The sequence below is a fragment of the Tasmannia lanceolata genome, unplaced genomic scaffold, assembly GCF_043159265.1.
Source record: "Tasmannia lanceolata isolate RefF3 unplaced genomic scaffold, GAP_Taslan_0.1 ptg000019l, whole genome shotgun sequence".
Lineage (NCBI taxonomy): Eukaryota > Viridiplantae > Streptophyta > Magnoliopsida > Canellales > Winteraceae > Tasmannia > Tasmannia lanceolata.
In genome coordinates, this window is record NW_027518696.1 from 2,611,677 (window position 1) to 2,635,061 (window position 23,385).

General features: G+C 38.4%; 1 protein-coding gene and 1 pseudogene across 2 annotated transcripts; one reads left to right on the plus strand and one right to left on the minus strand.

Moving 5' to 3' along the window:
- Positions 1-3,007: 3,007 nt before the first annotated feature.
- PCB2 (NAD(P)-binding Rossmann-fold superfamily protein) lies at positions 3,008-10,085 on the minus strand. 2 transcript variants are annotated; one of them, XR_013236797.1, is made up of 3 exons: positions 9,247-10,085; positions 7,239-7,893; positions 3,008-3,700 (listed from the first exon to the last, which is right to left on the minus strand). XR_013236797.1 is itself a non-coding variant. In XM_077362018.1 (2 exons), the coding sequence occupies exons 1-2, from the start codon at positions 9,976-9,978 to the stop codon at positions 7,399-7,401; spliced, it is 1,227 nt and encodes a 408-aa protein (XP_077218133.1). In that variant the 5' UTR covers positions 9,979-10,085; the 3' UTR covers positions 3,008-7,398. The 2 variants fall into 2 exon arrangements, 1 of the variants encoding a protein (XP_077218133.1); XM_077362018.1 differs by having other exon boundaries at positions 3,008-7,893.
- Positions 10,086-14,491: 4,406 nt separating this feature from the next.
- LOC143853201 (aspartic proteinase CDR1 pseudogene) lies at positions 14,492-15,793 on the plus strand (annotated as a pseudogene).
- The last annotated feature ends 7,592 nt before the right edge of the window (positions 15,794-23,385 follow it).

The following is a 23,385-nucleotide window of genomic DNA, read 5'->3' on the forward strand; positions in this document are numbered from 1 at the left end:
CACTTCATCCTTGCACGAGCCTCCGCCAAAGTTTCATTTTCATTTGCTGACGGCTTTAGAGTAGTGAGAACATGGACCACTTTGAGTGATGTCAAAATGAAGTGCAACTTCTTCTGCCAGCGCTTGAAATTTCCTTTGTCGAAACGTTCGAGTTTGACAAAGTCTTGGGTCATTTGACGAACTGAATATAGTGCCATTGAAACAACAGTAGAAAGATCTTGTCTTAAGATTGTTAGAAAATATGTTGAGGGTACTGTTGATGATAGAAAACAGAAACTTGTTGCTTCAAGGCGTGATATCACTTTCCTTAAGACAAGATTCGCCCCCACTAGTAGTGTGCAAAGGGGATCCGCGAATTGCCTCCAAGATACAATGAAGCCTAGTAGGGAAGCCCTACTAATGTTTGATGACGCGTAGCACTAGCGGAATCAAACCCGAAATGCCCTTCCGAAATTTCAAGCCTTAGAGAAATCTCTAGATTCTGTTTCTGCAGAAAAACAGTATCTAGAACAGTAAATAAAAGAAAAACAGTATGTAGAAATACTTGGGGATTTTTGTAGGAGTGTAGAAGAGAGTGTAAAGTCAGTCAGAATTGCCAATTCGATTTCTATCTGAAAATGATTGAAGTTTGCACATTTTTTTTTTTTTATAGACCATCTGGTGTCTTTTCAGTGTGAAAAACACCTCTACAGGGCACCTTTCCAGAATGTTTGAAATCTGACCGTTAGATCGCACCCATTGATATTGAACGGTCCTGATCGATCCTAGATGTGACTGTTGGCTTGAGTAAAACCTCTCTCCAACCCAGTCATCGTTAGATCAACCATCTATGGTGTGGATCGCACCCCCTTGGCACATGACCGTTGGGGAAAGGGACACAACCCATTTGATCACACCCTTTGACCGTTGGAGTCATGGGCCCGTTGGGCCGACCGTTAGGCCCGAACCGAAACGCAACCCAACTGAACCATTCGGCTTGATGGGCCTGCGAACCATTTGACCCACCCATCCGACCGGTCCACCTTCATCTTGATTCAACGGTGCAGATCAAATCTGGAAAAATTAAAGGCTCCAATCGCTCCTCGCGACGTTGCGTACGTGCGAAGTGCAAAGTGCGCCTAAAAAAGCGCCAATAAAGCGCCACTATGCACCCTATAGCCCATTGCCCACGCCGCGCGCGCGCGCGTGTGCGAACAGTGCGTTGCACCGTCCCGCGGGTCCAACCATGGGTTCAACCCAATGTGCAATCAACAAGAGTTAGAAAAGGTAGTGCTTTATAAGCCCTTCTCTTTCTTTTCTCTCATCCGATGTGGAACTATCTTTTCAACTACACTTCTACATCCTTTTGTAAAAGCAAATATTTCCAAGAAAACATTTTCTTTTTCCCAAACGCTTTTGATAAAACATTTTCCAAAACACTAAAACATGTAAAATACATGATTTTGAAAATGCAAAATCACTAACAAACTATATACATGTGCCACGTGTACAGTGGAGATGTGAAGATCTCCACAATCAGGGTTATCTTTGATGAAGGACCAATGCCACTTTCCAAGAATAAATGCCGGGAACAAAGTTACTCCCTTTTGATCTTGAACCTTATGGAATCGGATAATAAGAAAAAGTTGTGGTTCTTTCTTATATTTATAAAAATTGTTGTGTTGCATTGGCTAGAGTAGAAGTCTTTTGGGTAATGAAGAAAAGCATCCCTGCTATGAAGAATAAAGTGTCATGAGACTAAGAAGCATATCAGGCTTTGAAGCTTGAAAGGATTTTAAGGTAGCTTGCCTTGGAAAATATCATAAGGTGGAAGGCAGCAAAGAAAGGGATCTGAAGGTAAAATGGTTCTTGGAATGGTTAGAAAATTTGACAGGGAAAAAGAAACAAGAAAGCAACAAGCCACAAGATAATAGCGTTTAATGCCTACACCCACCGCAGTCAAGTTGATGAGAAACAAGAAATTAACAAGCCCAACTCACTAACCTTGGGCTCTGATAACACTTAGTAAAAATTGACGGGCCTAATCTGGTCCGATCATGCGTAAAAGAAACAAGAAAATAACAAGCCACAAGATAAAACGAGTGTTTTACGTGATTGGGTGATAGTATGTTTATGGACGAGCCGATGTCAAATTCACTAAGCAAGAACAAAACATTACAATGGTTTTTCTGCTATGATTTCGCCGACACTTCGAATTTATTGCCGACTCACGTGTCCGACACGACACGCGTGTCCACACGTGTCGACACTCCTTTGGACACTTGTGTTGCTGGAAGTGTTAGACTTAATGTGGGTGTGTGGACATGTTTTTGTTCCGTGTCAAGTGTAACATTTTGTTCTTTTTATTGAATATTGTGTTTACCTCATTTAGACAACTCGTATCCATGTCGAAACTGGACACACAAATCCATATCCACAAATCATGATTACATATACTTTCTATTTTAGCCGTGTCCCCGTTTCTAAAGTTTGGCAGTTTGCCGTGTCCGACACTCCGTGTTCGTGTCCACAAATCATAGTTTTTCTGTGATATAAAACAAGATCAATGATCTCTCTAAACTCACATTTAGACAACTCATATCCATGTCGAAACTGGACACACGAATCAATATCCACAAATCATGATTACATATACTTTCTATTTTAGCCGTGTCCCCGTTTCTAAAGTTTGGGGGTTTGCCGTGTCCATCACTCCGTGTCCGTGTCGACACGCGACACTCGTGTTCGTGTCCACAAATCATAGTTTTTATGTGATATAAAACAAGATCAATGATCTCTCTAAACCCTCTTACTCCCTTGTTACTCCTATAAGAGATCATTCTTACTCCCAAGACCACATTTCATAAGACGTAGCACCTTATATAGATTAAGTTTTTCCATGGCATTTTCTCTCTCCAAATCCCATTAGGAAACAAGTCAGACTTGCCTGAAACATGACAGTGATCCCAACATTCATGCTCACCTTCTTCCACTCCAAAGAGACATCAGAGCCAGAGGCATCCCAATGAGATTGAATATGACGACAATTTTTTTTGAAAGGTAAATATATGATTACAATTTCTCATTTGTAATCTACAAAATATCATAGTTTCGATCAAATCACAGGAAATTTTTGGCTGGGCAAGGGTCACTGTATGTAAGAATCTTTCCAGAACATTCTGTGACTATTTGAGACGCAAAAGAAATTCCCATTTACTTTTCTCTTTATTCTCTTGGGCAGGGCCATGTAAATTCTTTGCAATCTTCAATAGAATAGGTTCCAAAAAAAACTAAATTGACGTTAGTTATGCAGAATATGGCATATACATGGCTGTTCCCCACAATTAGCAACACCCTTGGTGGAGCAGAATCTGATCCTTAACCATTTCTTGTGGGGGCACTTGATAGAATATTGATAGATACAAAGGTCTTCTATATAAGAAGACGCAAAGATCATCTTTGCTGTATCGGCCAGAAGTTTGAGAGATCTTTCTTTGGAGTTCAAAGCCAAATCAATTAATGGCCGACTACGGTTACATGAACAGAGGGAGCATTACCAATGGGAAGCTCAGGCAAGGCATTGGGAACCAGGGATGGGATACCACCCAAAGCGTAGTCGAAGAGGAATGGAGTACACCAGGCTTTGTTACAAAAGACCATGTATGTAGGCCTGTTATCGTTGATGCCGATGGTAGAACTAGGCCTGCCGTTGTCATATTGCCTGCCCACGAAAAAGAAGAAGGATTTGTTAGAAAGATCGAAACCGTAGTGGAACGTGTGTATGCAGCTCCAGTAACTGCATACGGAAATGGTTCTACTACCAGGGTGGAAGCCACGAAGGAATACACGGTTGGGGACAGTGGATGGGGTAAGCCCAAGACCCAGTTTTCTGATCAATCATCCACAATCAACGAATTCATCAGCAGCACCCAAACAGCAGCGAGTGGAATGCGTGGGTCTGGTTTCCGGGGTGGCATGTTTCAGCATTGGAAACCTGACGTTACTGGCTACGATGGCACCAACAATAGTGGCACCAACGCATGGACTAGGCCAAGTGGTGACATTGGCACCACTGGAGGGAGTAGGCCGAGTGGTGACATTGGCACCAATGGATGGAGTAGGCCAACTGCTCGTACCAATGACGTTGGCACCACTAGATGGAGTACGCCAACTGATGGCAGTAGTGACTTTGGAGAAGGATGGAGTAAGCCAGGTGGTGGTAGGAATGATATTGGCACCGATGGATGGAGTAGGCCAACTGGTGGTACTAATGACATTGGAACCACCAGATGGAGTAAGCCAACTGATGGCGGTAGCGACTTCGGCGGGGAAGGATGGAGTAAGCCAGGTGGTGGTAGAAATGATATTGGCACCAATGGATGGAATAGGCCGAGTGGCACTAACATACGACAGCCGAACTATGAGGGCACTTTTGGACAAAATGAATCAGCACCCGATGGGAAACGCACAACAACAATGCCTACCACTGATGGGTGGAGTAGGCCCAGCCGCTTTGGTTGGGCTGCACAACCCAGCTATGAAAACCCGATTAGCAAACCAACAAATGACATAGGTTCTGCTGTCGAATTTGTGAAGGAATCAATAAGGCCTCCGGGCCCACAGCAGGTCCGGTTCTTCGCATCAGTTCCTACATTGCCAGTGAAAGAGAAAGAGAACATTGAAGTGATAGACAGCAGAGAGGCTGCAAGGAGGTATGGTGGCGTCTCAGCGCCCAAGAAGGAGGTTGCATCAGGAGTCATAGATGCCAAAGAAGCTGCAAAGAAGTACAGTGGCAAGTTTATACCTTAGTTTTAGTTTCCTTCCCTCACTGGCTGTCTCTGTTGACTTTTATACTGCTTTTGTACTTCATGTGATCTCTAATGTTCTACCAGTTTCCATGTTTTCTCTTGTCTGAAAAAACTGTCCTACTATTAAGCAGGTGTGTGTAAAACATAATGTTATCTTCTCATACTAGTAAAGGAGAATATTTTCTTCAGTTGTGAAAGTTTTTGGATGTGAATGTATGAGCCCAGTGGATTTAAAGGTCTAAAACATCTACATAAGTTCCCATGGAGTGCACATCTATGATAGCAAGATGCCATTGGCATCAATACAAAGTACAAACTCCTATTACAGATTAAGTAGGAGCAGTCAAGACGAGAGGGGATGAAGTAGTGTCATGAGCGACTGAGGGGTGTCAGTTTAGTGTAAATGGCATTAGTGTTATTTTTGCTCTTTTGTCCTTATTAGTCCTGCACTAATATCCTGGGGTAGTTTAGGAAATATTTTTCCTTGTAAATGGCTATAAAAGCCAACTTACATCTCTTTTTCATTCTCAGAACTTTGAATTGTAATTTGAAACTAAGCGAGCTCAGAAATTAGAGAATATGGAGGGAGTTTTCCCCTTTTTCTTGCAAAGAGGTTTTGCTTGTGTATTTTCATCCAAGGGGAGAATAGAGCTTGTGGATCTAGCTTCTCACCTGGAATCTTATCTTTTCTTGTCTCGAAGATCAAGGTTTTCATCACAGAAATTGAAGCTTCGCATCTCCTTGTGAAGTTCTACTAATTTCCTTGAGAAACTCTCAAGGTTTTGAAGCTGATTTTGTGTCCAATAACTGGTTCGAGCAAGAGCTGCTGGATGGTTGGAGAACTTGTGAAGTTATGAATGGATTGTCTTTCCTCTACAACCGATTAATCCAGAGTTCAGGTTCAGAATACTCTAAACCTGATGCTGAAGTTTCATTTTCATATCACTTTGGAATCAAATTTTCCAAAGATCCCTGTGTTCTTTGAATTTTAACAACAGACCTTAAAGATTACAGTTCTCAGGAAACCTAATAGCAGAATTCTGCTATGAAACAGCTACGATTCTAACACTTGTGTTTGATTCTTGAAGAATGTTGCCCCCATCTGAGAGTTGCATTGCTCAAATCAGAACTAGTTTAGAAAGACCTGAAGCTCAACCATTCTCATCTACAAAGGAAATACTGCAAAGACATGTGAACTGTAGAGATGAATAACTTTTATGCCCGACTTACTTTTTCAGTAGTTCCCGAAAATAACACAATGTCCTCTTAATTATTCTCTTTTCGGATGTGGCAAAGAAGAAAAAACTTACTAGACAGCAAAGAACACTTCCCAGCCAGAGATTGGAAGGCTGAAAGCCGTCCATACCCATATTAAAGACCAACCAACCACCTAATTACCAGCTCTATGATTAGCTCACTGGAAGATATGGAAAAACCTAGCAGAAGTAATACCTATATAATATAAAACAACTAGTTGATATTTGAACCAGTTTACATGGCTTTGTGTCTCACAAGGAAACTAACTACTGAAGTCAAGGCCCACCCGCAAAGAACAGAATAGAGAACTAGATTGAGATACTATGGTCTCTAAGAGACTCAGGTTCTGCTCTTGTTCAAGAAATACTGATGTGATCCATGAAAGGAAAGAAATCAGTCACAGGCCATTCTAAGAAAACTAAAAACGAAAATCATTAAGGAACAGATTTCTGTCCTACCACTATCAAAGTTAAGCTTGAAGGAGCAGCGCTGGGAATCTAAATTATAAAACATAAACCAAATGGCTAGAATACTGAAAATGTAAAATACCTACAAAGCAGGGAATCAGATTTTCTCAATCAATTCAAAATAAATAAAAACCATGCATTACGAGAGAATTTATGGTTTTCATAGAATCACAGCCAATAAAAAGAACAGAAAAAAGGATGAAAAAATCGTGGTGCTCTCTTGAGAATGGAGATATAATCCTACTACACAAGATTAACTATGGACTAGCAAAGAAAGTGAGAATTCATATAGACTCATCCCTTTCACTCGATTGCAACAACTTTACAAAACACAGAACTCTGGCAGCTCAAGGAAGACTCACAAGCTGAGAAAGTAACTTAAGATAAGGGAACCAACGTTATGGCCACCTTCAGAAACATGGCATCCATTAACTCCAACCTGATTTTGTAACTACGACAATATATCAAAACAATTTTCACTCACAATATACACATTGAAGCAAACACATTACATTTTAATGGTTCATAAAGATGATCTACCAGAACAAATGCAAATACAAAATTGCATTCGAATTCTATCAATAAAGAATGGAGAAGAAACTGATAACGAGTAAGCTCTCAGTTAGCACAGAACTTGACTAACAATATACAGACTGAACTTTTACAAGGCATCAGATTGAAAATATCACCATATAGCAATCAATTCTGAGAGAGAAGGACCACATACCACAAAGCAAATCATGCTACAAAACTTTTGATCCAATTAAGCATCTTGGGCCATTTTAATCGAAACCAACCAGCCTCTGAGAGAAGGAATGCCCAAACCAACCATCCCATATGCCCCAAACCAACCATCCCATATGAACCTTAGAAAAATCTTCCTGAATCTAGATAAAGGTCTGCTCCCCTAACTCTTGACCAGCCATACCTTCCCTGATTCCCTTTTCAAAGAATTCTTCCAATGTATCATTCCCGTAACTTGGAGTTTTCTCTGCGCTATACTCCCCCGTCTCCGGGTCCAAAGCCAACATACTCTCCACTGCATAATACCTTCCAATTTTCCCAAACTCCGCCGCATCCTCCATTGAAGGAAAGATCTTGACCAGAAAATCAAGAACACCAATAGCAAAGTCCATTATACCAATTGGCACCTTCAAGAATTTGGGTTCCCGCCCAAGTAATCTAAACAGAATCTCTCCTTGTTCCAATGGTGTCAGTGCCTTACCGGGTCCTCCCAATGGCAGAATTTTGCAAACCTTATCTTCACTCAACACACAATCTGCGATGAACGACGCCAAATCCTCCTCGCTGATCGGCTTACATGCGCACAATTTCCCATCCCCAAACATTACATAAGGCTTCCCTTCTTTCACGAGCTCGACCTCGAAAGATTATGAAAAAAATATGGAGAAAAAAATCAGAGAAAACCCCAATAATATCTTGGGTGTCTTGCTATAGAGACCATTACAGGTAGTTTACAAACACATGAAAAACATGTTCTTAACTACCTAAGCTACTTATATAGGGTTTTGCTAATGGGTGCCACTCGTTAAGCATTACTTAATTGACCTTGGGATCATGAATTTACACATACTTTGCGGAACATCTCAAAACATGTGTAAAATTCTATTGGATACAAGGATTTTATAATCGAGGATTGTAAAATCCTGGATTTTACAAGCTAAAACCTGGATTTTATAAGTTAAAACACGAATTTTATAAGCTAAAAGATTTTGCAATCCTAAGAATGTACAATCCAGGTTTTAGCTTATAAAATTCAAGTTTTAGCTTATAAAATCCAGGTTTTAGCTTGTAAAATCCATCCTTGATTATTAAATCGTTGTATCCAAACGGCCTCTAAAAGTATGTGTAAATTCATGTTCCCAAGAACAATCAAATGAGGCTTAAGGAGTGCCCTTAGAGCTAGCAAAACCCACATATAAAATTCAAAAACAAATAACTGAAAACTAACTGTTTCTTCCAATCTGATATATTCTAATGATAAATACCTGTCAAAATGCAAAACCCACATTTAAAATGATGCTTAACGAGTGCCCTTAGGGCTAGCAACATGCAAAACCCACATTTAAAATTAAAAAATACGTAACTAAAATCTAACTATTTCTTCCAATCTGATATATTCTAATGATATATACCTGTCAAAATGCAAAACCCACATTTAAAATGATGCTTAACAAGTGCCCCTAGGGCTAGCAAAATACAAAACCCACATTTAAAATTCAAAAACACATAACTAAAAACTAACAGTTTCTGATATATTCTAATGATACATACCTATCAAAATGCAAAACCCACATTTAAAATGATGCTTAACGAGTGCCCTTAAGCCTAGCAAAATGCAAAACCCACATTTAAAATTCAAAAACAAATAACTAAAATCTAACTGTTTCTTCCAATCTGATATATTCTAATGATATACACCTGTCCAAATGCAAAACCCACATTTAAAATGACACTTAACGAGTGCCCTTAAGCCCTGCAAAATGCAAAACCCACATTTAAAATTCAAAAACAAATAACTAAAATATAATTGTTTCTTCCATCTGATATATTCTAATGATATACACCTGTCAAAATGCAAAACCCACATTTAAAATGACGCTTAACGAGTGCCCTTAAGTCTAGCAAAATGCAAAACCCAAATTTAAAATTCAAAAACACATAACTAGAAACTAACTCTTTCTTCCAATCTTATATATTCTAATGATTTATACCTGTCCACCCAAGCTCTTGAAAAATGCAGTTGGACGAACAATACTATAACTAAAATCCCCTCCTTCAGCTTCCTTAATCAGCTCATCTTCAAATTTCAGCTTAGCCCTCTGAAATTCAAGCAGAGGCTTCTGAACACAAATAGCCGATAATAAGACAAAATGCTGAGCCCCAAATTTCCTACCAGCTACAAGACTGTTCTTAGTCGCCTCATAATCGATTTTCCAAGAATCCTTAACCCCACCAGTACGACTAGCAAGACAGGATACAACAACATCGATCGGATAATCTAGACCGTCCAATGATTTCTCAAGAGTCTCTAAATCGGTTACATCTGAGAAACATACGGTTGATCCTTTTAGGGTTTCTAGGGTTTCTTCCTTGCTGTTTTTGCCTCTGATTCCACTTTTTTCTCTTGCAGTTGCAATTACATTGAAACCCCTTTTTAGTAATTCTTTTACAACGAATTTTCCTATGTAGCCTGTTGAACCCACTACGAGAATGTTTATGTCTGAGGATTTTTTGGTTCGGAAGGAGCTTGATGGAGTGTTTTGTATAGTGGGAGATTTAATAGAGCAAAATATAGACCTTTTTGTTCTAAATTTAGAGGGTTTGTATAAAATTAGGGGAAAAGGGAGATTTAGAGGGAGAATGTTAGGATTTGGAGGGAGTAGAGATTGTGGGTTTGGATAGTGAAGGGGAGAGAATGTGATGTGGGTGCAACAGAATACCATTTTTTCAGTGTGGCGTGTGTTTTATGCATTCAAAATGAGGGGATAGGGGAAGGTATTAGAAAGAGGTTTTTTTTATTTGGTAATGATAAATTCGCACCCGCTGGAGGATAATTCGCACCGCTGGAGGATAATTCACGTTAAAGTGGGTGTGAATTATCCTTTGGATGGGTGCGAATTTATCAGTGCGATTTTCATTTTGTTTTAATTTTCTTTTGTGGTGGTGGTGAGCTGCTCTATCGATACAAAATCTAGAGAAGGTGGGGGATAGGATAGGATAGGATAGGATAGGATAACAAAGAGTGAGAGGGTTTAAATGACTGCAATTTTTAGGGAAAGACAAACAAAGGGGGTGCAGATATCATAAAATAGGTCTTCGGCGACTCATCATGGACTAAGAATTTTGACTCAGGCGAGTTACTTAGACGATTCTTTCACAAAATAATGACAAAATAATTGAATAATAAAAGATAATAAGCTATTGATCAAGAAGAATCATCTGATCGAGTGGGCCCCATCTGATCATAATAGAATCACTACAAATTGCCACATGGCAAGGTCCGATGGATCATGGACTGAACTTAATTGACAGAAGTTAATTACCTCATTTCGAATGAAATCTCATCTCTCTCTCTCTCTCTCTCTCTCTCTCTCTCTCTCTCTCTGTGTTTCTTCCTTCCCTGTTTTTCTTCTAATCTTAAGCCCTAATCAATTATTAATTGCTCTAATCCAAGAGGTTAAATGCTTGTACACAATTTAGATTAATTCATTTGCTTATAAGTATCAGTTTATTTAATTATTTATAAAGTATTGATTTCACTGAATAAACTGTTTAGACAAACATTACTAACGGACACAAACCCTTTTTTTTTTTTAAATTCTAATTATATTAGAGAATGAAATCAAATCAATTGATCTTGATTTGATTTCATTCTCTAATATGCCCCCCCCCCCCCCCCCTCCCTTTTTTTTTTTTTTTTAGTGACGAATTTAGGATTTTCTACTAAAATTGAATGATTTACATTAAGCACAAGGAGTGTTTTTATAGAACACTCAAATGATAAATACAGCAAGAGAATAATGTAATTATGGAAAGACACTATCCTAATCTAATTCACTTGCCTAATCACACCATTTCTACTCGCCCATCGAGGCTTGAGCATCGAGGCTTGAGTATCATCTAGCCCCATTGAGGCTATGATCTATTGGCTTTTAAGCCCTCTTCGTGACACATCAATAAGCAGCATCTTCTTCGCAACCATCATCAATGATCATTGGCGGCAACATCAGTCTTCATCAGAGGATCTTCATCATAGACTTTTGGAAGTGTGCATCAAATCGATTGATTTTGATTACATTTGTAATTTGGGGAATTCTATTGTATTGGGAATTTTTGTTGTTGTCAAACGTATATCGATTTGCAATCCATATACGTTTGAGGGGGCATGTTAGAATATGTGAGATCCAACGGGTGTATTGGATTAAGATCTCACCGTTGGATCGTCTTGGAGGTAGATTGGGTAAGTTAGCTCAATGAGGCGTGTGGATAAATTAGGCATGTGGATTAGAAGAGGCAACCAAAAGAGATTAGGAAAGTAGATTTGTTTAGGATTATTTTCTTCTATAATTATCTTGATCTCCCTTCTATGTTTATCGTGTAAGTGCTCTATAAAGCACCGATTGATTCTCTTTGTAATCATCCAAGTTTAGTGAAATCTCTAGAATTTATCATGGTATCAGAGCGGGTCGATCCGCCCCTGCGCTGATCACAACCTCACAGATCGGCCGTCCGCCGGGCCCCAATCGATTGCCATTGTAAACACAACCTTTTCATCATCTTCTTCAATTCTACCTGGCCATAGTAAGTAAATCGTTAGTTCTTCGTCCTTGTTTGGTTTTATCTCATCAAACTTTGTTCTCTGGCTTGCTGCTCTTTAATCATCCTATACTGGTTCGACCATCCCATCCCAAATCTTCTATAAATCTTATTTTCTCAATATAAAATTTGAGAGAATTATATTAATCTTGGATGATTTACATTAAGCACAATGAGTGTTTTGATAGAACACTCAAATGATAAATATAGCAAGAGAATAAGGTAATTATGGAAAGACACTATCCTAATCTAATTCACTTGCCTAATCTAACCCAACCAACCCATATAGCCTAATCAAATCAAATATTCTAATCTCAGAATATTTGATCTTGATTTGATTTCATTCTCTAATAAATTATGTACAATATAAGTCAGAACTATGTAGGACACTTCCATCGATGGTCAGATTCGAAATGGATGGTCATCTTGACACTAAAACTAAGATCCAAAGAATACTCCAAATAGATCCAACAGATAAGGGATTTGACCGGACCATGGCCAAGACATAGGTCGATTCGATCTGAATCCAATTCGTTGACGACTGTAATTACCAATGGTTTTAATAAGAGGAGGTGCTAGTCAAAATGGGTTCACTTTGTTTTTGGGCCACATCTAAAAACCATGTTTGCAACTAGCTATCCACTTTCAATAATTATCCAGATTTTGAAATTTCTTTTAGGGCCCGTTTGGATGCAGAGAAGATTTTGATTTGGATTTCTCACATTTGCAGCCCTTTTTGCATTGTAATTTGGATCCGGTCAAATTCTTGGATTTCCAATTCAGCAGCTGACAGTGAAAAAAATTTGATTTCCAAATAAGCTGTGCAAATAAGAAATTGAAAATCCACAGATCTGACAGTTTCCTTCACCCTCTTTGCTCCTCAACCTCTCCCTTCCAATAGGAAGTACCCCCCTTCCCCCTCTCTCTCCCTCAACATGAGCTGCTGGATCTATTCATTTTGTATTCAAAACTCAATTCCAAATCCAAATACAATATATGAGGTATCCAAACGGGCCCTTAATTGATCAACATTATTAGTCAAGAGGGATTTGGACCATTTGTTAGGCTTCCCTTAAAAAATGATATGTATGTAATTTTATACTGAAATAGTTTTGATGTTGAATATGATTATTTGCAAATATTAGTTATAATAGTGCTACAAATGATGTAGTTAATTGTTTCTTCTGAGTAGCCACTTTTTCTTGCCATTTCTTGCGTAAGATAACTAAAATATTCCAGTAATCTTTTAAAATTAATTAATAAACCCTAATGAGTGTTTATATAGAATACTCAAGTGATTAAGACAGAATATAAATCCTAATCCAACCTGACTACTAAATCTAGCTTAGTTGCCTAATCTAATACCTTGATAATCCAACTATCGACCTTACTAGATCTGATATACTCTTAACATCTTGGTCGCACACCAAACATATATCCAATCATAAGATAAAATACTACAAAACCAATGGTTTATGGCTCTTTTGGGCGGAACTCCAAACCATGGATCAATGGCCTATGATCATCCGCTCAAGGTGATCTCACCAAAACTGTCCAGATTTGTGGCTGCCAGTCACATCAACAGATCTGATTATATCTAATTATATTCAAGTATCACACCCTGTCACAAAGTAAGTGCTAAGAGCCTCGTATGTTTCTTTTCATCTTGAATTTTGGTCTTTATAGAAAGAAATAAGTAACTTCTATCTTTTGAAGTGTATAAAAGGTAGGGCTGCAACTCGAGCCGGGTTTTACCCGACCCGCATCGACCCGACCTGACCCGAAAATAGCCTGGGTTAGGTTCAGGTTTCATGGGTTTCGGGTTGAGCATTCAAAAGCCCGCATGAATCTCGGATCGAGCCGGGTTTGAAGGGGCCCGACCCGAGTTACATAAGTTATAGTATGTACATTTTTTTCTATTATTAGTTAAAAGTTAAAAGTGAAAACCCACGCACCCATTGTTACTGTATGTGAGTGTAATTTCTGCTTCTATGAGTTGAGTTGATTCAAGTGTTTGATTCAGCATTGTTTGATTGTAATTACAACATTGTTTGATTCAAGAGTGATGTGAGTGTAATTACATCATTCTTTGATTCAAGTGTAATGTGAGTGTAATTTCTGCTTCTATGATTTGAGTTGCCTTGCCAAACAAGAATTTTCCTTAAAAAATTGCGTCAACGTGAAAAAACCCAACCCGACCCGACCCGACCCGAGATTTATCATGGGTAGGGCCGGGTTTGGGAATCGTGGGTTTTCCAAAAAAAAACCAGACCCGACCCGCCCGACCCGAGTTGCAGCCCTAATAAAAGGTAGATTATAATTCAAGTTAATGAGGGAGAGGTGATTTAGTGATGACCAAGATCCATTTATTAGAATTAGAATGGATATGTTAGAAAATATGAACAATAATTCAAACTTACCATACATTCAATAGATTTATTATAAAATATTCTGCACATAATATCCGATTCATACCAAAAATCCGCATGTTAATTATGAAAAGAAACTGATTTAATTTCATCATAAAAGCTTTCCAAATTTTATACACAATCTATGTTCTTCTTCCTATAGAAGTAGAGCATTCAGACATGTTCCTTAGTCCTGCATTTTTATTTTTATTTTCATATTTCAGTTTAGGCCATGGCTGCAGCCACCACTCTCACTATCATACTCTTCATCTCCTTCTCCATTTCTCATTGCAACAGTCTTCATAGTTTCAGCGTTCGTCTCATCCACCGTGACTCTCCCCTCTCTCCTTTCTACAACCCAAATGCCACCAAACTAGACCGCACTAAGGCAGCTCTTCGTCGTGCCCATGCCCGTGTTCGCTACTTTCAGTCTCTCAAATCTTTGGCCACTCCAGATGCCATTAAAGCCCCAGTAAGCCCAGCTGAAGGTGAATACATCATGGGCTTTTTTATGGGCACCCCTCCTATACCCATCTTCGCCAGCGCCGACACTGGAAGCACACTAGTTTGGGTCCAGTGCCTTCCTTGCCAGACTTGTTACACCCAGACCCAACCCATTTTTGAACCCGCAAAATCTTCCACCTACAAAACAATCAACTGTGATAATCCCATCTGCACAAAATTCAAAACAAGTCGATGCAATAGAACCACAAATATATGTAGTTACGGAGAGGGGTATATGGATGGGTCTAAAACGCTGGGTGATCTTTCTTCGGAGAGCTTCACATTTGGAGACACAGATCTCGGAAATTATACTGTAAAGGGTATTAACTTTGGCTGTGGAAGAGATAATACTGGAGTTTTCAACAAGGATGGAGCTGGGGTTGTGGGTCTCAGCCGGGGTTCATTATCGCTCGTTTCTCAGCTCTATACAACGGCTTTTTCTTATTGTTTGGTCCCTCAGAATGACGAGAAATCAGGAAGCGAAATGTATGTGGGTTATGATGCTCCAATTTCCGGGGGAAAAACTCCAATTCTGAATGTAAAGGGTCAGGAAGATTTGTACTATCTCGGCCTCAATGGAATTAGTGTTGGAAAGGATATGCTTTCCATACCGGCAGATACTTTTCGTGCAACAGAAGATGGGGAAGGAGGCTTCATGATCGATTCTGGTACAATAACAACATACCTTAAGAAGGTGGGACACGATGCTTTGGTGGAAGCATTGGCTACTCAGACCAAAGGTCTTGAGCGAGTTGATGATCCAGGAGTCGAATTTTCCTTGTGTTACAAGGCTGGTTTTCAGGAATTAGCGGCTGCACCAGATGTTACATTCCATTTCAACGGTGTGGATGTCGTCTTGACAAAACTGAGCACTTACTTGGAAGCAGAGAAGGGTATATGGTGCCTTGCTGTGGTGCCTACTAGTGGCGTTTCGATCTTCGGAAACTTTGCTCAGCAGAATCTCATGGTTGGGTATGATCTTAAGAACAAAGTGGTTTCCTTTGCTCCAGCCGACTGTGCAACATTCTAAGTTTCTCTCTCTTTTTGTTTCTTATTTTCTTCAGCATTGCTCGGCCTGTTTTGTTGTAAGAAACAGTTTGGTTTCAGAATAACAGATGATTTGAGTTCTCTATGTACACAAAATCTAAGATAACTAGATGAAATGCAAAGGGTGCTCATTACTTAAAATGTCAAAGTAGCCTTACATTACAATTGGATTACAAAATGTTGAAAAGCCAACATAGTATACAATAGTAGATATGGTATTGATACTACATCCCTTTACATACTACACGACAAACAAGTGGAGCGCATGTTTATCAAAAACACTTGGCGCAGATATCATTTCCCTCTCATAATTATTGGTAAATTATTGAAAAAGTAAAAAAAATCAATGCCCTGTCTAAACTTCAAAATATCATGACATCCCTTCAAACCAGCATGTAAAAATTAAGTGATGAGTATCTCTTGTTGGAGGAAAGAGGAGACGAAACAATGGTTTGAGAAAGGTGAAAAGGAACTTCCATTGCCATAAAAGCCTAAGGCAAGATGCTTGCATTAACTTACAAAAAGTAACTAGTGGGAATTTCTTGTAATGGGTGGGTTAAAGAAGTATTTTCGTTTCCTGAAATGAATTTGGTGTATTTGGACCGGAAAACTAAACGAATTTGGTATTTAATGGGATGTAAAGTGTGTACTTATTGCCAGAAATGAAAAGGAATGTATTGATTGGTGAAGGGAATATGGAAGAAAAATTGATTTTTGGTATTTAACGGGAAGGAAAGTATAGAGCTATTGCCAGAAATGGAAAGGATGCATTGATTGGTACAAAGAATAAGGAAGAAACATCATTTCTTTTTGTACTATTTAATGGGATGGAAAGTGCAGATTTATTGCCAGAAATTGAAAGGGTTTGTATCAATTGGTGAATGAAATAGGGAAGAAAATTAGAATTTATGAAATTCCACGTGTGAAAAAAATAAAAAACGCCACATAGATTCAAGAGGAGAAGGAGAGAGAGAGATATTATAGGAGATTCAATTGCGTTAGAGAGAAAGAGATATAATAGGAGATTTAATAGCTTTCTTCCCTATAATAGAAGATTTGCCAAATAAAGAGGGCTTTTTAAAATTGCGGGATAGAAGAGGGACTGACACGTGGCAGCACCACGGCATAGAGGATTCCGCTTTACTTGTATATATATATATATATATATATATATATATATATATATATATATATATATAGAGAGAGAGAGAGAGAGAGACAGAGAGAGAGAGAGAGAGAAAAATGGTTCCTACACACATGTGTAGATAAGTTATCTACACACTAGCTTAAAATACAGTGGGGGCCACATTATTTGGGTGATCCAAACCCTTCATTTTTAAGGCCCTCTCATAGATAGTGTGTCCACAAAAAATTAGATTCATAGGATCATCCTAACCATTCGAACTGTTGAGGCAAAAAATGGACTAATTTGTGAAGGTTTAAAGACATCCATTTTACCTCCACAAATCATAGGGTTGGGATGATCCTATGGATCTGATTTTTTGTAGACACCCTATCTATGTGAGGGCCTTTAAAATGGATGGCTTGGATCACCCAAACAATGTGAGCCCCCACTGTATTTTAAGCTAGTGTGTAGAGAACGGTTCCTACACATATGTGTAGGAACCGTTTTCTCATATATATATATATATATATATATATATATATATATATATATATATATATATATATATATAGAGAGAGAGAGAGAGAGAGAGAGAGCATTTCCTACACACTTGTGTAGGTAAGTTACCTACGCACTACCTTAAAATACAGTGGGGGCCCACATTGTTTGGGTGATCCAAACAATTCATTTGAATGGTCATCTCATAGATAGGGTGTCCACAAAAAATCAGATCCATAGGATCATCCTAACCATTCAAACTATGGAGGCAAAAAATGGACTAATTTGTGAAGGTTTATACACGTCCATTTTACCTCCACAAATCGTAGGGTTGGGATGATCCTATGGATCTGATTTTTTGTGGACACCCTATCTATGTGAGGACCATTTAAATGAATTGTTTGGATCACCCAAACAATGTGAGCCCCCACTGTATTTTAAGATAGTGCGTAGGTAACTTACCTACACAAGTGTGTAGGAAATGTTCTCCAAATATATATATATATGAGAGAACGGTTCCTACACATATGTGTAGATAAGTTATCTACACACTAGCTTAAAATACAGTGGGGGCCACATTATTTGGGTGATCCAAACCTTTCATTTTTAAGGCCCTCACGTAGATAGGGTGTCCACAAAAAATCAGATCCATAGGATCATCCTAACCATTCGAACTGTGGAGGCAAAAAATGGACTAATTTGTGAAGGTTTAAAGACATCCATTTTACCTCCACAAATCGTAGGGTTGGGATGATCCTATGGATCTGATTTTTCGTAGACACCCTATCTATGTGAGGGCCTTTAAAATGGATGGCTTGGATCACCCAAACAATGTGGGCCCCCACTGTATTTTAAGCTAGTGTGTAGAGAACTCTCTACACATATGTGTAGGAACTATATATATATATATATATATATATATATATATATATATATACTACACGACAAACAAGTGGAGCGCATTGGTAAATTATTGAAAACGTAAAAAAAATCAATGCCCTTCCTAAACTTCAAAATATCATGAATAATTTAAAAAATCCAGCATTCTTTGAATTAAATGTGACCTTTTCGAATTAAGCTAAAATTTTCCATGGACAAGATCTAGCTATAAATTTCTTGGGAAACACAATTTGACACACCTTAAATGTGCCACTTCTGTGGTGACTACATTCATTATTTTGGTGATATTAGCCATTCTCTTTGGTCAACAATTTCATTATAAAAAATTGCTTATAACCATCACATGATGAAACCAAATGTAATGTACCAAACTACTGGTGGCCCACTAGATCAATGGACCCGATCAAAACAAAAAGCTACAGTTAAGATGGACTATAGATCTGATGACCCAAAAATAGATATAACATTTCCATGACAACATGTCACGTTTAAGAGGGTCTAGATCACGTATAAAAGAAGCAAGAAGCCTGGTTGGAAATATTGGCTAATACGTATCTGTATCAAATGAGTCTGGTAAGATTAAGAAATCGACCCAGTTCACTATAAGAAACACATTCTTTGGTGACTAGACAAAATCTATCGCCAAGCAATGTATTAGGTATGGCCCAAAAACTACACAAGGGCACATTCAATGATATAGATTGAGCGTTTTGCAAGTTTGTCTAGGCTTTTATCCATAGTATTTTGAGGTCATGTCTGCCAGCTTTGCATTCAAATTCCGGGTTAAAAATAAGGGTCCATTCAATGATAACTGGATCATACCATTCAAAAAAAAAATAAAAAAAAATCACTAAACTAGATCATGGGCCATGCCCGAGAAATCTTTATACCGTGAATTTTACAATGCACGGCCCATGCAAAATGGAGTTTTTTATTGGATCAGTGAAATGTATAAGAGCCCATCATACTGATCAAATTACTCCTCTTTGAAATAAGATTCAGTTGGGTTTGGCTGGATCCTGAAGGTCCGAGTTGGGTCAGGATTGGCCCGTTTGGAGCCCTACTAGGGTGCACGCTCATATTTATGTATCTCTGGACGTTTACATTTTAAACTAGAAAGCTATTTAAAAAAAAGGGCGGCCCAGTGCATGAGGTTCCTGCCATTGCGGGGTCTGGGGAGGGCTAGATGTACGTTTACGTTTTAAAAAAGAAAGCTATTACCAAAGGAACCTAATTATTGACATTATCTTAGCAAATTGAACTTGTTCAAGTATCTACAGCTAATCTTCCTTTCTTTTTTCGTAGGTAATCTAGAGTTAATATTATCAGTAAAACAGTGTAATCTCATAACAATCCAAAAACCCTTCTCCAAACATCTCGTTCCTTCTTCCTTCCGCATATATTGATAATGGCACTATCACTTTCAACCCATATTACCTTCATCTTGTTCTACATCTACATTTCTTGCATTGGATCTTCTTCCTCAGAAGCAACAACTGCATCAAATTTTTGGGTGCCGCTCTTCCACCGATTTGTTTTTCTTCATAGTTGCCAAGCATGTGATTCATGGAGAATGCGAAAGTATGTATACTAAACTCTCTTCAAATTATCCCCATCAATTAACAATTTTTCAAAAGTGTGTCCCCTATTGGCAATTCTCGTATTTTGATGTACCCCATTGGCAATTTTTCCTTCTTTTTATATTACTCTCTTGTTCCAACCCGCTCATCGCACGGGTTAACCCTCTAGTGTGTGCGTAAGGAGAGAGAGAGAGAAGAGAGAGAGAGAGAGAGAGATTAAGAGAAATTGTAATGAAATTAATGGGCAGAACAAAGGAGCCACCTTCTATTTACAATCAAAACATGGTTCATTGCACTGGTTGTTTGGCTGAGAATTGCAACTATCCGTTAGAATGTTCCTAATATGGTCGTAGTAGCCCTTGCATGGACAAGAACCACCTACCCTTGCATGGACAAGAACCACCTACGTCAAATAGTAAGGGGTGCCACGTCCACTTGTCCCTTGACAGCTTGCCAATTTTATGGGTCGATATTTTAGTGATTTTTAAACTTTCCTTTTTAACTTTCCATAGATTTCCTCAAATTAAAACTATTCCAAAAAATGCAAGATTCTATGCATGTCTCTAAATTTATCTAATCAGGTCAACATTAATTACCATCCCTAATTTAGAAGCAAGAAGATAAACTTGCAGATTTTTTTAACAAAATACAGCCATCACAAACTTCATGTGTAAAATATGGGAAAAAAAAAGATGGATAAACTTGACATAGATATCCAAAATTTTCAGGAAGAATATTTTTCATAGGCTTATATATATGGCATACAGAGACATTGCAAGGCACAATCTTAGGAGAAATGGGTTCTTTGAAATTCTTCTTTCTAGCACTCCTTGTGGCAGCCACTGCAACAAAAGAGGTTGCTGAAGCAACTAATCGTCATCCATTAGTCGACGAGCTCCACGGCATCACACCTATCCCTAACGATTGTAAACATCCTATTCCAATTTCATTTTCTATTTTTAGTATTGGTTTTTATACTTATTTTGTATATTGTGTGAAAGGATATGGAGGACTTACGATTGGATTTGTTGTTTTCAGACTGCAGTAAAGCATGTGATGTGGGCAAGTGCTGCACATGCTTCATTGGATTTCTATGCTTTCGTTGTTGTTAGCCTGGCGGAGAACTCCAGTATCCCTAAGTACTTTTTGGACATGTAAATGGTGGTTGTGGACAAGCAGTAGCACTGTTTTTGTCCATTAACCTTTCCTTGCTGACCATTGAAATAGGATTATGATATAATAAAATGTAATGAGGAATGACCGTTTCCGCTTATATTTGTTCATTTCTTCATTGTTGTTGTTGTTTGTCTTTCTTGTACTTTTTCATTTGTGTTTTGTGTGTGTTAGAGAGAGAAGGATCAAGGTAGGGGGTCATTACTTTTACACTAGAGAGGGCAGTCCCAAAGTGAAAAAAAGGTGGATATATCACTTCCCTTAATGTTACACAACTATAGAAAAAATAAAATGCAACAAAATGGGAGAGAGCAAAGGGAAATGATTTTTTCACCCTCTTTTCAGCTTTTTCAACCCCCACTTGTATGCCCTTTCTAAAACAAAATGTCTCCATTTGCACCCCTTTTTGTTTCTCTTTTCTTGAAAATGATTTCATATGGGAAAGAGCTCCCCAATAGAATGAGACTCTCATGGGAATAGATGGACGGTCCACACAACTTGCAAATAAGCAAGGATATTGGGAGAGCTATCTCATCTAGAGTGAGAGAGATTTTTAGGAGTTTTTTTTTTATGGGTGATTTTTAGGAGTTTCCTTATGATTAACTCTAAATTTGCTATTTTGCTTCTTTTTCTAAAAGTACAAATAAAAATAAATAAATAAATAAAAGAAACAACTAATATATATATATATATTATGATCCGATAATAGATATAACATTTCCATGGCAAATAGTCATGTTTAAGAGTGTCTAGATCACATATAAAAAAGAAGAAGCAAGAAGCCTAGTTGGAAATATTGGCTAATACGTATCTGTATCAAATGAGTCTAGTACGATCAAAATATCGACCCAATTCACCCTGCCCAAAAGGGACAATTTGAGCGGAAGGTCGACACCTTTTTTAGTACGAGTCTGTTTGTTTTTATGTGATTTCATACTTTACAATTCCTTTGTTTGTGGGATCATTTTCCCACGAAGGGTAATGAGAAGAATTAAAGAATGGATTGCTAAGAAAAACATTCTTAGGTGAATAGACAAAATCTGTCACCAAGCAATGTATTGAGGTTCCACGCAAAAGCAAATAGTCCCACATCGGAAAAGTGATGGGGATGGGGCTGGGTTATAAGGGAATGGGCACCCTCCCTCTAACAGCTAGCTTTTAGGGATGAGTTCTATCCAATTAAATTCACTACACAATGTATTAGGTATGGCCCAAAAACTACACAAGGGCACATTCAATGATATAGAATGATTGAGCGTTTTGCAAGTTTGTCTAGGCTTTTATCCATAGTATTTTGAGGTCAGGTCCGCCAGCTTTGCATTCAAATTCAGGGTTAAAAATAAGGGTCCATTCAATGATAACTGGATCATACCATTCAAAAAAAATATATAAAAAAATCTCTAAACTAGATCATGGGCCATGCCTGAGAAATCTTTATACCATGAATTTTACAATGCACGGCCCGTGCGAAATTTTTTATTGGGTCACTGAACTGTATAACAGCCCATCAAATTTTCGGGCGACGCTCTTCCACCGAATTTTTTTTTTTTCACAGTTGCCAAGCGTGTGATTCACGGAGAATGCGAATGTATACTAAACTCTCTTCAAAATATCCCCATCAATTAATCATTCTTATCACTATTTTATGCTGTCTATTTGAAAATTAACTACCATTTCAAGGAGCAAATGTTCGTGAATCATTTTTCATTGGGACACCCTCTTATATTTTTTTATGACTTGAAAACCAATTTTCATACTGACCAATATGCTCCTCTTGGATATAACGGGTTGGGTGCGGGCCCGATTTGTTTCGGGTCATGAATTGTTCTCTTGTGGTCTAATAGAATTTAGAAATTTGTTTCCAAGTACTAACCTTGCCTTGGCTGGAACCTGGCCCATTTGCAGCCCTACAAGGCCCATTAAATGCATACGGAAGGATAATTGGTGATCTTATTGCTTTGGCCCTGTTTGTTTCAGATTATAATAACCGATTGTGAGCCCCAAGACCGATTATTGGACTCAAACTCAATGTAATTTGAGGGCTCACCATCAGTTGTCATAATCTCAAACGAACAGTCAAATTTTGGGCCAATAATTGGTTGGGGCCCTCACCATCGGCTGTCACAATCTGAAACGAACAGAGCCTTAGTGTGCAGGGGTGAACGGTCCTATCGATGTCTCTCTGGCCAGAAGTGGACCAAATGTTTTGTCCTTCTATCCTCTCCCCCTCTTCTGTATTGTGGAGTTTGTTTCCCATGTCTGTCTCGGTCATGGGGTTTTTTTTTTCCTCATTAATGA

Bases quoted from the DNA above. Each gene is read 5' to 3' on its own strand.
- PCB2 (XM_077362018.1), bottom strand. From the start codon at position 9,978: ATGGTATTCTGTTGCACCCACATCACATTCTCTCCCCTTCACTATCCA. The intron at 7,894-9,246 runs GTATAAATCATT...TAATCTTTCGAG, and splicing joins TCAAGAGCTTGGGTGGACAG to GTCGAGCTCGTGAAAGAAGG.